This window comes from Typopeltis vanoorti, chromosome 10 (assembly GCF_054136105.1).
Source record: "Typopeltis vanoorti isolate ZY-2024b chromosome 10, IOZ_Tvanoo_1.0, whole genome shotgun sequence".
In the NCBI taxonomy this organism is placed as follows: domain Eukaryota; kingdom Metazoa; phylum Arthropoda; class Arachnida; order Uropygi; family Thelyphonidae; genus Typopeltis; species Typopeltis vanoorti.
Window position 1 is genome coordinate 57,775,343 of NC_143558.1, and position 18,203 is coordinate 57,793,545.

Genomic DNA, 18,203 nt, shown 5'->3' on the forward strand with positions numbered 1-18,203 from the left:
ACACATTTCTAGCAGAGAAGGAAAAAACACAAGCTGGGTATAAAGTGTCAAAAGACTGATTAACACTTTTAGTAGGAGGTAATGCATCAGGTGATTTAAAATTGAAGCCACTGCTAGTGTACAGAGTGGAAAACCCAAGAGCTCTTAAGGGCTTTCAAAGAACAATTTACCCGTTCATTGGCGTTCGAATAAAAAAGCGTGGGTGACTCGTTCAATTTTCGAAGACTGGTTTAAAACTTGTTTTTGCCCTGAAGTTAAAAGCAATTGTAAAAAGAATTCCTTTTAAAAATTTTCTTTTATTAGACAATGCGCCAGGCCATCCAACTCTATTGACTGACTTAGATGAAAATGTCAAGATTAATTTTTTCCCTCCAAACATAACATCAATTCTGCAGCCGATGGATCAAAACGTTATCTCCACTTTTAAGGCTTACTATTTAAGACGAACTTTTGCCCAAGATATTAAAGCTGCAGCAGAAGAAGATTTTTGGACTTGGAGTGAATTTTGGAAGAAATTTAACATAAAAGATGCCATTCAAAATATTTATGAATCTTGGCAAGATGTGACTCAAAGCAACAGGAGAGCCGTATGGCATAATATCTTGCTGCATTTTCAAAGGACTTTGTTGCTTTTGTAACACAGAAATCTCAACAGAAATTGTGCAGATGGGCAAAGATCTTGGTTTTAGAAGTTTCGATTGTAATAATGTGAATGAATGTATTGATTCTCATTGGTCTGGATCTGGATGATGAAACCCTTTTGGAGTTGGAACAACAACGAGCCTATGAAGCAGAAGAAGATGAAGATGACCCCACTCATGTCATGGTTGAAGAATTTTCCTTTGCTGAACCTTTCAACTTTTGTGAGAAAAATCGACGAAGCTTCCAACTTTCTCATAAATGCTGACCCGAATTTGGAAAGAAGAATCAAAGTGAGACAAAGTCTCAATAATGCCATCAAATGCTACAAAGATCTAGTACTTGAAGAGACAAAGAAGACAAGGATGGTTCAACGAACACTAAAAGACTACTTTAGTAAAAAGTAAATTACTGTACGCTAAATTGAAGCAATATTTCCTTTGTTTTCTACAACTTTTATATCAGATTAAAAGGATTTTATTTGTTATTCAGTTAATAAAAATAACGTTTTTTTTTCATTTTTAAAGATTTTTATTATCCTAAATTTTTGTAATAGAAAAATTAAATTGAAAACCTTTATAAATAGACCTCGAACAATGCGGTTTTGTATAGCGCGGACTCTTCTTGGAACCAATTACGCTATACAAGATATTCCTATACTTTACAAAACTGAACTGTTAACCACACTTATTTGCCCATTCACTTAATTTATTCAGTGAATGGACAAATAAGTGCGATGATAAAGTTTGATGGTAAACAAGGATGTCAATATTGCTATTAACTCCTTGGAACATTCCCTCAAAACATGCAGATACATCATCCATCAAGCCATACATCTTTATTAACATCAAGTTTTCTCAATTTCTCACACATTTCCTGCTCACTCATCATTAATTCCTCTTCCCTTCCTACTGCACTCAATTTCTTCATGATGCCACATTCATGAGGATGAAATATCTTTTAGAATTACTCATTTAATATCTGTTATGGTCTCTGTTGTAGTTGTTATCAATCTATCATTTTCATCAACCAGTATCATATTTCTGTAATCATTCTTTCGTCTACTGGCCACTTATTGAAAGAATTTTCAATGATTTAAAAAACTTTTTTTTAGAGGTCTCATTAGCTAACTGCTGCTTACATAACCTTAGCTACTCTTAGTGAGTGACTTGCCTTCCTTTGCCTGCTTTTTATATTCCTCATGCAATGATCATTACCATTTGTCTTATGTTGCTTCCATAATGTTTTCTTCTAGATTGCATGACCTAACTTCTTTATTCATCCATTTCACATCTACCTCATTTAACAAGTGCCTGACCCTTGAAATACAAATCAGACACTGTCTCTGCTAGACAGTTCTTGAGCAGAGCTCGCACAACAATAATCTCCTTTCCACCCAATTCTTCATGATAAGCTGCAAGCTGTCTCCCAAGTGTCTCATAATCACCAGCCTTATAGTTCCACATATATCCCTTTCTCACAAAAGTGGTCATATGACCAGTCACCATTCAAGTGACCCTTTCATTGTCACTCTCACCAAATGGAGGGAGATTCAATACCTCATTTTTAATAATATCCTCTGGTAAGATGATCAAATCCAATACCCTTGATCCTTGCATGCCTCTGTTACATAATGCCTAAATTAGTTTTCTCTCAAAAACTTGAGCATGGCAATCTATATTACCATAATTAAGACCACTCTTTTCTTATTTTACAGGTTAATTTGCCTACATATTATTATTATGTGACGCCTCCAAGGAGTGCAAAGACTCATCGAAGGAGGGCACCTAGTCTACAACTCCCCGTCTCCACCACTCAATCCACCAAACTACAGTGAACCGCATCATTCATCTACACCCATGCCATCCATACCCACGGTGGGATTTGAAGCCACAGCTTTTTGACTGGACAGCGGATACGCTAACCAGGCCAGTAAGTGACCCTTGCAAGTTGACTCCCCCCCCACTACCTACCACGCCAGGTTTACAGCAACATCTAACTAAATATTTCATCCTATTCACCTCTACCCACACGATACTGTCTCAAAACCACTACCACCATTTCCCTCATTCAACATGTCTCACTAATTCTGACAGTTTTTGGATGAACTTGATCAATGCAACAAATTCATTCCACTTATTTTGGATGCTTCTGTCACTCATAAACAAACACAAGAAATGGCTGATTTCTGGGTACATAACAAGCCACAGTGCCATCTTTCACACTACTCTACTCACCTCTCCATTCACAAGCACCTCCATCAACCTCTCCTGTTCCACTTTCCTACTCTTCCATATCACCTCTTACTTCCTTGGATCGTCTATTAACTGCAGTCATTGCTCTCCCTTCTAGGAACAGTGGCTATAGTTAACTCACATGAAAACCATTTAAATGCAGCCCATCTCTTTTACAGTTCCACCTATTCCTCAAAATCATCCAAATATTCCAAAAAAAACAAAAAAAAATGTATTCTTTTCTCTTTACACAACTCTTCTAGCATGTTATTCATGATCTTTCCTTGTTTTCTAAGTCCATCACTGTCATATCTGGACAGCACATTGCTATTTTTTTATTATCCTTGCCAGCCAAGAAAATTAAGTACAACAGTTATTATTGTATCTCAATAATGCAAACAATATCTTGCTACTTGGCTATAAACAATAATGGGTATTTATCACGTTTTTCTTTTCTATAGTTATATACCTATATAAGATTAACAAATCTCACCAGTGATACACTGCACTAAGCTTCTATTTCTGAAATTATATACAATTAGTTATTTAACATTCATTCTTCTGTCTTCATGCCTTTTTGTGCTGTGCAGTATGTCACTAGTATGTAGTATTCAAGAGAAACAGATATCTCCATATAATTTTTGCAGAATCATATATTTTCTGAGTTCTGATGTTAATGTTTGGTTAACTGCATGTCAGGGTGCAACTGAAACATCAAAATGCTTCAAACAAAGTTTGTGCCTGAAAGTATCTTCAGGACTGGGGTAAGGTAGTACAACATTGGGCAACTCGTTGCAAAGGTGGAGCAAGCTAACATCACTCCTATCTCAGTATCTCTCATAATGCAAAACACATCTCCTTGCGGATATGTATAATGTTATGCATTAAGGAAAGGGCAACTACCCAGACTAGTTTCGACCTTTATTGAGGTCTCTTCAGTGGGAGCCAGGCCTAGAGTTGGAGATACCAGGCGGAAGCATTAGCAACGTCATCTCTACCTATAGGAGTTGCCAAAGGGTGTGCCACCATTTTATTAAATTAATCTGGATTTAGAGAAAGATGTTGAAAGTTTATTTTTCGCTTGGTTAGATTATAATGAAGAGACCTCAATAAAGGTCGAAACTAGTCTGGGTAGTGGCTTTTCCCTTAATGCATAACATTATACATATAAGCAAGGAGATATATTTTGCATTATGGGAGATACCGAGATAGGAGTGATGTTATCTTGCTCCACCTTTGCAACGAGTTGCCGATGTTGTACTACCTTACTCCAGTCCTGAAGATACTTTCAGGTGCAAACTTTGTTTGCTCACACTTGGATAAAGGATTAAACTAAATTTATTATAGCTTCAAACAATAAGCACAGATCTAACAAAATAATAACCTGTACTTACTCTCACACTTACTGTCCCTGCTATTATTCCATCAACAGTAGATTCAATAAAAGGGTCAAATTTTCGATCTGCACGTCGCATAAAGTCTGGTTTGAGAAGATACCCACTGCGACCATTGTATTCAAAAATGCCCAAATTTAACTGCATTCCTAAATCTGTAAATAAATTAAATAACATAATTATGTATAACAAGGAACTTTCGTTTATTTTATACTAATTTGGCATAAAAAAAAAACAAAAAAAAACAGTTTTTGCCACAGAAACTTTAAAAATTCTTGAAACTGATCATGTGCTTACAAAAATACAAATCACGGGAATGAGTTTCATTGGTATTCCATGACTTTAAACACAATTCTTCTTATTTATTGGTATTTATTAAGCAACCCATTTATTCATTTATTGGTATTTGAGATTAAGTTTTAATCTGACCACAGTAACTTGTACCTGAAATTAAATTTTTCCCAACTAAACCTATCATCAGTAACATAAAGCAAAAATTATTGAAGAATCTGTGTTTTAGGTGGCCTCCAATGAGAAGTAAAAGTTTGAAACAGCAATTAGGCCAGTAAAATCCTTAATAAAATGTACAAATAAAAAGCAAATATATCGGTTTTTGGGCAGAGCTTCTGTCTTTTAGGTGCAATGTGAGGGCAATGCATGCTGAAGTTTCTATTTTTGAAAGCTCTATGACTGCTTCTGAATTTTTAAAAGTTTCACAGGTGAACATTTTTTGTTGAGATGGTATAACACAATGATGATGGATATTTTTTTTAAATAATTTTCATTGGTAAGTACAAATCTTTTAGGCCCTTTTCTTCATTAATAAGTTTGTATAATTTTAAACCAAAGTTTCTTTTATATCTGTTTTAATTATTGCATAGTTTATATTGCTTGTTTTTTAGCAGCTGTTATATGAGAAGATTTAACAGAAATAAAGGATATTAAAACTATCCTTATTTCAGAGCTGAATGTATTGAAATGTAGAATGCTTTGAAAAAATACACAGACCAGAGAGCTTATGAGAAAACAACCCTAGCATTGGAGTTGTCTTGGATTGTGCTACTTAAAACAGAGTGAGCTCTATTCGGGAGCTGAACATTTGCCTTTTATTAATGTTTTTTCGGTTTCAGTGGCTTGACAACTGTTTTGAACTGTCAGTTCTCATCAGAGACCAGACAGAAACCTTGAGAGAGAGAGAGAGAGAGAGAGAGAAATAATAAACATCATTTTTGCTCTCTTAAGGTTTCTGCTTGGTCTCTGATGAGAACCAACAGATCAAAATAGCTGTCAGGTCAGTGAAACTAAAGAGGCACTAAAAAAAGGTGAATATACAGATTCCTGGACAGAGCTCGCTATCTTTTAAGCAGTACAATCCAAGGCAACTCTGATGCCAAGGGTTTAAGGTCTCTGATCTATATATTTTTTTGAAACATTCTGCATTTCAATACATTCAGCTATGAAATAAGGATGGATTTATAATAACTCCTATTTCTATTAATTTACTTTGCCAAAATAAAGCCATTTTAGCACAATGATTATGAAAAGTTTTATTTTCATTAAGACAACATATTCAAATTCAGTTTCTATTTAGCATTAGAACTTGCTGAATGCATAAAAAATAATAATAATAAGATGTGTTTAGCAATATACATACATGAATACAGGTTCCACTTTTGTTGGCAAACCAGAAGATTTAACATATAACCATCAAGTGACAGAATCTTGTTGGTGATTGTGGACTTGATAAACATGATCATCAGATTGGACATGTATCAAAAAGTTGGATGTGGGAGAGCAGTGAAAGGCAAGAAGAAAGAAGGGGACTATTAATAGTTCTGTTCTTGTGCTACTATTTTAGTTTGTATAGTAATCATATTGTAAAGGTTGAAAGGAACCAGCTGTTTTTTTTTTTTTTTTAATAATGTAAAATGGAGAAGAATGCAACAACATTATAAACAATTTCAATGTATCATCTGTTCACGAAAATATTATGGACTGATGCTACAGGGGTTACAGTAGATGCTACTTAAATGCTCTACATTTAAGAGGGATAGAGAGGATGCATTCTGTATTGCCTAGACTGCATTAGAAGATCAGAAGATTTTTTTTTTTTTCTGGGAGAGGGAGGGAAGAACAAGGAACTAAAGTTTAGAGGTCAAATAGCTGTCTCATGCATAAGACAGTGACCCTGCATGGATTACTGTGCAGAGGATGGAATGCTTTTAGCCTTCTTTTTTTTTTGGTGGGGGGGTGATGAGAGTAGAGAAGAAGCAGAAGAAAAACAATGAGGATAACAGAACTGTCAAAATGATATCAGGAGGATGGAATACTAGCCACAAGGATGGCTGGTACTACATGGTGAACAGGAAGAAAGGGAAAACTAGATAGACAAAGATTAGCAACAGTAATTTATCACATGGATATGCCTCTTTCACTAACTTCAATGAAATATCCCTTGAAGTAAAGCTCTGTCATCATCAGGACTTCCTGCAATGATTTTGGCTCCATGAGGTCAAGTAATAATATCACTAATAAGAAACCACTCATTGGCTCAACCATAAATGGTATAGTGCATGAAGAATACATTAATTCTGTAGTTTCAAAAAGTACTAAGAATAAAAAAATTACAGATTACATCTTAAATACCAAGAAGATTTGCTTGCTTTGAACAGAACAACCAGAAATCGATTAAAAGAATCAATACTGGTTAACTGGTTTTCAGAATGGAAGAAGACTGGAAGAGAACTATAAAAAAAAGGAAGATAAAGGAATATACTGTGTTAGAAAAATAGGCATGCTTATGTTAACAAATTACAAATAGCTATTATTTTCGCTGGCCTGGTTGGCTGAGTAGTTAGCGTATCTGCTCTCCAGCCGAAAGGCTGCAAGTTCGAATCCTGTTGTGGGCGTGAATGTTTGCGATTGTCTGCTATAAAAAAAAGGAAGATAAAGGAATATACTGTGTTAGAAAAATAGGCATGCTTATGTTAACAAATTACAAATAGCTATTATTTTTGCCGGCCTGGTTGGCTGAGTAGTTAGCGTATCCGCTCTCCAGCCAAAAGGCTGCAAGTTCGAATCCTGTTGCGGGCGTGAATGTCTGCGAAAATACTAGTGGTGGTGTGTGTTAGATGGCATTGGTGTAGTTGGTGGATTTGACTGGTGGAGACAGAGTTGTAGAGCAGGTATCCTCCCTCGATGAGTCTATGGACTCCCTGGAGGTGTCATGTAATAATAATAATAATAATTTAATACTAGAAAAAAATAGAAGATAAGATCACTTGACTATTATAAGTCAGATACATACATTAGATGTAAAAAATATCTGAGGTGTCCATAATTCAGTTATACAGTATCTTTTGGTTGGAAGACAACCAGGGTGGATTCAAATCACATCTGGGCTACTTTTCTACTGAAGAGGGGTTAGATCTCTTAACATGGTTATTGGATTTTTGCTCTTATAAAACAGACAAATAAGCAAGAAAACATACATGTAACTCATAGATATAGCAATAATATTGATAGCATTACCATCTGACAAAGCATTAAGTAAATGTAAAGTCAAGTTACTTGGCTGTAACAAGCCAACGAACCTAACATATTAATAGGAAAATGTGAAATAACATCTCATTTAGCAGTAAGGGCCTACAATAGCATATGTCACTTCATTAAAATGTCCTATTTGTCAATTTTTTTTTTAATATGAATTCCATCCACAAAAGGATGAATGGAATTCACATCTGCATTTTGCCATTCTTTTCATCACCACTTATTCTATAATTTTCATTGCATTCAAATGATCAAAATTAGTGCTTTATGAGATAATTCTATTATTAGAGGGGGTTGCAAATGAAACATGTATAAGGTTTGCTTTCTAGGACAAAAAATGAGTAGGATGATTGGGACTCTGGATATGAGGAGTAAATGAGCAAGATAGAGAGATGTTAATGGAATAATAGGAACAAATGATTTAGTTGGGTGGAAGGACAATGTGAGAATGGATGCTAGGAGGTTGTAGTGGAGAGTGAAAAATAATTGTGTTGTAGGAAAGGTAGTCGGCGTGTTGCCAAGGTATGAGGACAGTTATGGTTCAGACAGTAAGCAAATATCATAAATGGTATGCTGATAGAACATTTGAATGCAGCAAAAATTATATAATATTTGGTGAAAAAAGGAATGGAAAAGGGTAGATGTAAATTCCATTCATTCTTTCATGAATGGAATTCATATTAAATTAAAAAAAAAAAAAAAGGTGTAAATAGGACTTTTGAATGTGGTGACATGTAAGGTACTGAAGGTCTTAAAGCCGGAATGTGCACCCATTCACAACACCTCTAATAATGGGACCCCTCCCTCCATACAGTGCTACTCTCAAGTCATTTGAATGTAGTAAAAAGTATGGGATAGGTGGCAACAGAAAGAAATGACAAAGGACAGATGATAAGTGGCATGGGTAGGACTGGTTATAGAGCCAAGAATAAATTATGTTTGTTAACGAATGCTTGGAATATATCAGAAATACAAAGAATAAAATTGCTGAATTGATTGAGTTCATTTATCTGAAAATGGTTGGAATAAGTGAGATGCGACTGGATGATGCCATTCCTCTTCATGAGAAGAATGACAACAGTAGATTGATGTCCATGCAAGGATATGAAGTGGAAATAGTGATGGTGCCTTCTGAGTTAGCATGTTAGATGGAAATAAACAGGATGAAATATGTAGTTGTTTGTTGCTGAGGACTACGAATGTGGAGGGTGGTGTCAAGAAAATATATGTACAAATTGAAATAGCAAATAGGAAAGGATGATCATTAATTATGGTAGCTAAACTAGACTGAAAAGATGACAAAACAAACAAAAATGGAGACAAAAACAAAACTTTCTGAGGAACAACTTAGGAAGTATGTAACAGAGGGCAATTAAGGACTGAAAGAAAATCTTGGATTTGATCATATTGTCAGATGTTACTTTGTGGTATTGGAAAAGGTGTCAAATTTGCCTCCACTTGGTGAAAGAGTGACCATTGAGGTGATCAACTGAGTGGTGACCAACCATATAAGGACTTATGTGATGAAAGGATATGTGTCACTACAAGAGCAGAGATTATGGAAAACTTAGGAGACAGACTGAAGTTATAACATGGAATGAAAAGCTAACTGGAAAGAGATCAATGCTGCTTAGGTGCTAGTTCTGAACTGTTTCAACAGTGATGTGAAAAGTGATGTATTCCAAAGGTCAGGAGTTTAATGAGGTCGGTGTGAAAAAGATGAATGAAGAGATTAAGCATGTAGGCTGGATGAAGAAGAAGACAACATTATAGAGACAGTATAAGATCAATGGTAAGAATCAGTTGAATTACAGGAATGATAAAAGAACAGGACATTCCAAAAAAAGAACGTCATCACTCCAAGAAGATGACTTGTTGTTTGGTAAGGACAGCAGAAGTGAAATACGAGGTGCAATTAGACAGTGAGGACAAGAAAAATCCCTGAGAGGTCTTTCAATATGTAGCCAGAGAAGAATGAACGAATCATATTATGAGAGGGATGATATTAGTTGAAGAAAATGGTAGAATAGTAATGTTACTTCAATGAGGCAACTGAGTGAATCAAGAATGGAGGAGAAAAGATCCCTGGTGAGCGAGCAGAAGGTATATAGGATATTGAGTAAACTTTATGTTTTTCAGGCAGTACTACTTGATGACATACAAAGTATAGATGCAAGAGGGAAATAGTGCCAGTGGCTCTGAGGCAGTATGGTGTGAGATAGAGGTGAATAGAATGAAATACTTGGTTGGATGTTGTTATAGACCTGGTAACGTGGATTGTAGTGGCTATAAAATGTATAATCAAATTAGTCAAGCATATAAGAAACGAGTGATCGTTATGGGTGATTTTAATTATGGCAATATAGACTGGGAAGATGAGACAGCAACTGGAAGTAAAGAAAATGAGTTTCTTGAGGGACAACTACCTCAGACATCATGTAACAGAGGGCACACAAGGATTGAGGGTCTTGGATTTGATCATCTAATCAGAGGATGTAATTTTAAATGAGGCATCCAATTGCCCTCCAATTGTGAGAGTGACCATGAAGTGATAGCCAGTGATATGCGGTTGCCAGCAGTGTGAGGATCTCATAGAGGTCCTCACACTGCTATGTGGAACTACAACAGTGGTGATTATGAAGAGCTCAGTAGACAGCTTGCAGGAGTAAGCTGGAAAAGAGATCAATGCAGCTTGGGGAATATCCAAGAACTATCTAGTAGAAGCAATGTCTAAATATATTCCAAGGGTCAGAAGGTTAAATAAGCTAGGTGTGAAATGGATGAAAAGAGATTAAGCATGCAATACAAAGGAAAAGGACATTATGAAGGCAGCATAAGAGAAGTGGTAATAACCAATTACACAAGGATTACAAAAAGACCAGGCAAGGCAGATGACTTGGTTGGTAAGGGTAGCAAAAGTGAGGTATGAGCAGCAGTTAGCTAATGAAGCAAAAAAAAAAAAAAAATCCTAGGAAGTTTTCTTTCAATATGTAGCCAGCAAAAAAAAAAAAGAATGATTATGGAAGGATGACATTGATTGGAAAAATGGTAAAAGGACAACTGTTGCAGAAGATATAGTGGAGATACTTAATGAGCAATTTTTCATTAAGGTCTTTCATTCTTGTGTATGTGACTTCATGGAGAGATTGAGAGCAGTTGATGATGGGGAGAGAGACTGACTGTAAGTGAGCAAGAGGTCTATGGGGAGTTGAGCAAACTTGGTGTTAATAAGACTATGGGACTTGATAATATATCATCATGTATGCTAAAGGAATGTGCCAGAGAGTTGACATCTGCCTTGACATATTTTTTTAATGAGTCTTGCAGTGGGTCAAGTTCCTAAGTTGTGGAAGGATGGCAAGATTGTGCCACTTCATAAGGGAGGTAACAGAACTCAAGCATCAAATTATAGGCCTATCTGTGTGTCAGGTGTTTTGAATAAGTTGTTGGAGAAGCTTGTGAGAACTAAGATTCAGAATTGGGTTGACAACAATGAAATTATCTTTGATGGACAGCATGGATTTGCTAAAGGGAGGTCATGTTTTAGTAATCTACTTATTACAATAAGGTGAGACTTCCTTGGACATAAGAGAGGGATACACAGTAATATACTTAGTTTCACAAAGGTTTTTGACAAATTACTGCATGATAAGTTGATAGTCAAACTAGAGCAAATGGGGGTTGGATATTAGATTAGTGCACTGGATCAGAAACTGGCTATCTGATAGGTATCAGCAAGTTGTGTATGGGGGGGGGGCAATATCCCAAAAAAGGAAAGCACTAGTGGTAGACCTCAGGTATCTGTTTTAGGGCCATTGTTTTTAACTTTGTATGTTAATGATATTGGCGAAAATTTAGATGGAGATATTCAATTGTTTGCAAATGATGCAAAGTTGGGATGAACTATGAAGAGTAGAGAAGATGTTGTGGCCTTACAAAGAAGACTTGAATAAATTGAGTGATTGGGCACAAGAATGATGATGCGAATTCAATGTTGCAAAATGTAAGGTTTTAAAATTTGGGAAGCAAAGATGGGATGTAGAATTTATGCTTGGTGGGGATATATTGTCAGAGGTGGAGGAAATAAGAGATCTTGGGGTGATAGTGGATAAGGATCTGAAATTTAGGGAACACATTGCGAAAATTGTGAAAACAACAGAAAGATTTCTGGGACACTAACTTGTAGAAGTAGGGAGATTCTTGTTCCATTGTATAAGGCTTTGATTAGGCCACACGTGGACTACTGTGCCCAGATTTGGTCACCTGGTTTTCAAAAGGACAAAGAGATTTTGGAAAGGTCCAAAGTGACTGACTAAGGTAGTTTCTGACCTCTGGAATATGAGAAAAGATTGACAAGATGCAATTTACAGAGTCTAGTGGATAGGAGGAAGAGTAGAGATATGATAGAGACCTCCAAGTTAGTAAGGGATTGTTATAGGATCAATGTTGGAGAGGTTCTACAGAATACAGTATGAGATCAGGGTAGAACCAGAGGTCATCCCTGGAAACTGTATAAAGAGGGTGTGAGCAGGGGAGTGAGAAGCAGGTTTTTTGCATGCAGAGTTGTGAATGATTGGAATGCCTTGCCTGAGAGTGTGGTGTCTGCAGAGAATTTGAGTGTGTTTAAGATGCAGTATGATGCACTGTGTGTATGATAAAATGACCTCCTAGATGAGTCTTGGGGTGATAATAAAAATAATAATAATATACCCTTGCAAAGTGGTTACTCATTTGATGAACAATTTCATCTGCCTTTGTCACCTTTCTGCCATCTGTACTTATTAAAGTTATCCTTCCATAATCATTCTTCCTTCTATTTGCCACATAATGAAAAAACTCTGGAAATTCCTATAGTCTGATCAGCCTAATTTCTTCTCATAATCTGATGCTTAACGATACTACTTCATCCATTTAACTCCTAACCAATTTACCCTCCTGACCGTGGTATACAGTGTAATATTACTTCTTCCAGATACCCCTTGACTATCCCCTATGCACTGTGAACATCTTTCCCTTGTAGATTTTTATACCAGAGGTAGATTGATCAGTAATCTGAGGTATGCTGATGATGCAGTACTCCTTTGTAATGATATGGAAGAACTATGACTAATTCTTAACAAAGTTAACAAGATCAGTAATAACAGAGAACTTCAACTCAATTCTAGCAAGACAAAGATCATGGTTTTCAAAGGAAAAACAAACAGAGAAGCTCTTGAGAAACAAGTGTACCTTAATGGAGAAAGAATTGAGGAAGTCAGCAAGTTGTAGTACCTGGGATCCATTATTAATATGAAGAATTGCTGTTCAGAAGATGTCAGAAAAAGGTTAAGAATGGCTAAAACAGCAGTCAGAGACCTGTCTAAAATCTGGAAGGATGGATCTATCTCCATGGAAACAAAGTTGAGGATTTTAGATGCAGTTGTTTTTCAAACAGCGACTTATGGATGTGAGACTTGGAACCTAAAGAAGTCAGATAAGAAACGGATATCTGCTTTTGAGATGTGGTGTTACAGAAGGCTGTTGAGGATATCATATACTGAAAGGCATACAAATGAATGGGTGTTAGAAAAGATTAGTAGAACTTTAGGGCTCCTTAAGGATACTGACAGAAGAAAGTTAAAATATTTTGGACACATAGAAAGGATGGAAGGAGGACTTCTCAGAACAGTAATAGAAGGTAAAGTTCCTGGAAAAAGAGGCAGGGGTAGACAATCAATGAGATGGATGGATGGCGTGTGTGGAATGACTGATCTTCAGAGAGTTGAGGCTGCCAGAAAAGCAAACAACAGGACTACATGGCGAGGCCTGGTGTGGAACATCACCGAGCATCGGAGTGACCATACGGCATTTGTAGATGCCCAGTGAACATAGAGAGAGGGTACTGCTTCAATCTGTGTTCAAATTGAAACGTAATCACCTGCCAAGTAGTTCCAAATATACCTCTTCCTAACTGGAATATCCAAATGTCTTGCTACCACCCAAGCCAAACCACATGATCACTTTCATTGATTTTAGGTAATGTAGCCACCTTAGTTATGGACAAGTCTTCTGATGCTATAACTAGATTCAACACTCTCTCCTCCCCCTCTATCACATTCTGCTTCAATTAGCTCTCAGTAAGTGTATAAATTCCATTTCCTTCCTACAATGTGATCTATCCTCCTTCCAACCTATGTCTTTGATGTTGAAGCGCCCCATAATTACTCGCATTGCACTCATACTAATCTGCAGATGCATGTCCCCAACATCATCCATGGCCTACAGCAACAACCAATTTTACATTTTGTCCTATTGGCCTCAATCTCAGACCATACTGACTCAAAATAACTACCATCTACATGATTGACTCCTACTCTTGTTGGTTGCAATTCTTCTGCTATCATCAGCAGTACCTCACTCTCTGTCCTGTCTAATCTATCCTCCCTGAAAATACTTAATCCATCACATTCTACCCCTGTAACCACATTATCTGCTATTAGACAAGTCTCATTAATGTCTATAGTGTTTTTCAAGGTTCCACTAACCAATGCCAAAAACTCCTCCCTCTTATATTAGTACATAGAAACTATAGCATATCCTTAGGGCCCAACCACTGTTACATCCCCATTCGATATTGTTAGCTTAAGAGACTAGATGCTACAATTTTTGTTCATTCATACATTCGTTCTCTATATGGGTGCCTTTACACACACACACACACAGACGCTGTGAAAATGGAATTTATTTGCTTTGGAAGAATCAAAAGGGAACAAATCTTTCATTTGTACATCCATGAAAGATGATCAATAACCAATGTCATAACCATGTGTATACATAGCACTATGTTTATATATTATTTTTTATTTAAGATAACTTGCAGATCATGCCAGGCTTGTTTCAAAAATACAGATTTATATACGAGGGTGGTCTAAAAAGTTCTTGGCCTTGACCATAGATGGCAACACTATCAGCAAGATTTTTTTTTCTAAGTTGGCACATCTATCATAAGCATCCTTGAGAAACTGCAAGTAATTATATCAAGTAGTTTGTAGTTATAAAATTTTTTGTAAAAGAAGGTTTAATGCCTAAAGAAATTCATCTGAAGTTCATAAAAGTTTATGGGCACTCTTCTCCTTCATTTCGACAATTAAGAAATGGGCTGCCAAGTTAAAACATGGCAGTACCAGCCTTGAAGATGATCCATGTGAAGGACGGCCAAAAGTGTAACAACACCAGAAATAACTGATCGAGTGCACGATATGGTTTTGGATGACCAGCGAGTCAAAGTTATGTGAAATTTCTGAGACTATAGGCATTTCTAAAGAACGTGTAGGATATATTTTGCATGAAGAATTGCAAATGAAAAAAGCTTTGCACAAGATAGGTGCCACACTTGCTCACGGCAGATCAAAAATGCACTAGCATGAAAATCTCTGAACCGTAATTGGAACGTTTTAACAAGAATAAAACTGATTTTGCACATCGATTTATTACTATGGATGAGACTTGGATTCACCATTACACACCAGAATCCAAACAGCAGTTAAAACAGTGGACAGAAGCTGGCTGTTCAGTGCCAAAGAAGATAAACGGTTCTATCAGCAGGAAAGGTCGTGGCATTGGTGTATTGGGATGCTAAAGGCATTTTGTTTATTAATTATCTTGAAAAGGGTAAAAAAGTAACTGGGGAATATTATTCCAATCTTTTAACCAGACTAGACGAAAAAATTCATGAGAAAAGACCTGGTTTGCAGAAGAAAAAAATCATCTTTCATCAGTAAAATGCACTTGCCAACAAAGGTGTTTTGGCAATGGGAAAATTAAGGGATTTGCACTATGAATTGTTGGAACATCCACCCTATTCTCCAGATTTGTCTCCCTCTAACTTTTATTTCTTCTCAAAACTAAAACTCTTCCTCGCTGGTCAGCATTTTTCTTCAAATCAAGAGGTGATTGCAGCTATAGAGGAGTATTTTGCAGATCTCACTGAGAACCACTACAGGGACGGGATTATGGCACTGGAGCATCGCTGGAATAAACGTATTAGCCTTAAGGGAGATTATGTCAAAAAATAAAAATAATTTTGAAATTATAAATTCGTTTTTTTCATTGTTAATGCTTATGGCTTAGCTAAGCATCATGGCTAAGCTTGATGGCTTAGCCATGGGCAGTCCCTTATCACCTCCCTGTGCTGATCTGTTCATGGAAAAATTAGAAACTGACATCTCCTTTCCAAATTAAAGCCGAATCCTTGGTTTGGTGGAGATATGTAGATAATGTTTTCATGATTTGGAGAGGCACAGAAACAACCATATTTGAATTTCTTACAAAAATAAATTCCTTCCACCAAAAAATACAGTTCACATTCGAGCTTGAAAAGAATAGCCAATTGCCTTTTCTAGATACATTAATCAAGAAACAAGAGGATGGACAAATCCAGCTCACAATCTACCGCAAACCAACACACACTGGATGTTACCTGCACTTCAAATTGACTTACCATATTGCACAAAAATTCAGCATAAGTCATATGCTTAAGAATAGAGCGACGAACATTATCTCAAAAGAAAAAGATCTCCTTGATGAACTCACTCTCATATCTCAGACCCTGGTAAGCAACGGTTACTCAGGAAATATAATCAAAAAGATTCTTCATGGAAACCCTCCACAACAGCAACCTTCTGTCATGCAATATACATCGTCCATCGTCATCCCTTATGCAGGCTCAGTGTCAACAAAAATTGCAAAACTCCTTAAGATTTTAAGATCACCAAAGGACATTAATGCCTTCTTCAAATACCCAGGTATGTACCACATTCCATGTTCCTGTGGATTATATTACACAGGGCAAACATCGAGAAGCCTGGAATTCGAAAAAAAAGAACATGTAGGAGACGTGAACAACAACAGAACAGATACTTCAGGATTAGCCCATCACTTCTTGATCACTAACCACACCATCGATTGGGATAAAAGCTCGCTGCCCTATATAGCAGAGGATTTTCAATGTCGAAATTTTAAAGAAGCTGTCATTGTACTCCGCTCTGGAGAAAATCTAAGCAGAAATCAAGGAATGATTCTGAAAGACATCTGGAAAAGCCTAATAAGTTCGCTCAGCTTATCAGAATTTCATTTCGCTCAAAACTATACAAAGCGCTCAAAAAACAATGACTGATACACCACGTTCCATGCTTATGATGCTGCGCGTGAGTTTAATTTATTCCAGAGTGTTACTCCATTCTTAGCAAACATTGAGTTCCATGTACTGTTACACATGTCCTGAAGAGCCAGACAGAACTGCTGGTAATACTTGTAGACAATTGTATATATTTTTCAAAAAATCTCTGGTTAACCAATAAAGCCAATATAAAGTTCAAGTTTAACATAATTATTCAAATCATTTATTTCAATCAATATACTCTCCCTCAGCTTCAATACAGCATTTGGCAGGGTCAATTAATTCGTTACATGAGTTTTTTTACATCAGTTTTTGGGATACTGTTGAGGGTCGTGGTTACTGCTGCTTGAACATTTTCAATGGTGTCATATCGCTTTCCTTTCATCAATAAATGAAGTCGGGGGGAGAAAGAAGTCACAGGGTGCTAAATCAGGTGAATATGGCGAGTCATCCAACACACAAACTTGGTTTTTGCTCAAAAACTGTCTCACAATGTTCGAATGATGAGATGGTGCATTATCATGCAAAAGTGACCAGCTGCCTGCATCACAATATTCACACCGTACGCGATGAATTCTTGCTATCAATCGCTTCAAAACTTCGAGATAAAACTAACCATTGACCGTCTGGCTAGGCAGAATGAATTCTTTGTGGATAATGTCCTCGGAATCATAGAAACAAATCAGCATTGTCTTTACTTTTGACTTCTCAAAGCAACTTTTTTTTTTTTTGGATGCCCCTCTTCTGGTGGTCTAAACTCGGTACTCTGGCGCTTTGTTTCAGGCTCATACTCAAAACACCATGTTTCGTCACCAGTAACAATCATTTCAAGGAAGTTTGAGTCCTCACAAACGGTTTTAATGAGGTCCTTGCAATGTTCAATTCGATACATTTTTTGGTCGTCGGTTGACTTGTGGGGAACAAATTGTAAAATCAATTTATGAAGGCCCAAACTTTCAGTCAAAATGTTGTGCACAGTTGATTTTGGAATCCACAATTCATCTACAATCAATCTCACAGACAATTTCAGGTTTTCTTTGATGAAATTATGCACTTTTTGGATGTTAACCTTGCTCAGTCCAAATTTTGGACGGCGCGGCTTTTTGTCATCCTCAAGCGTCTCACAACCATTTCAAAATCACTTAAACCACTCGTAAACTTGAGTACGGGATATGCATTCATCGCCGTATGCTTTTTGCAGCATTTGATGCATTTTGGTAAAACTTTCAC

The 18,203-nt window shown here is 36.6% G+C and overlaps 1 protein-coding gene across 1 annotated transcript in view; it reads right to left on the bottom strand.

Annotated features, from left to right (window-relative positions):
• LOC150102439 (1-phosphatidylinositol 4,5-bisphosphate phosphodiesterase classes I and II-like) overlaps positions 1–18,203 on the bottom strand; it is a 900,535-nt gene that overhangs the window by 289,122 nt on the left and 593,210 nt on the right. The window contains exon 19 of the mRNA XM_090399636.1: positions 4,268–4,422. Within this exon, the coding sequence (XP_090255762.1) occupies positions 4,268–4,422 (155 nt within the window). The remainder of the gene's footprint in view (positions 1–4,267; positions 4,423–18,203) is intronic.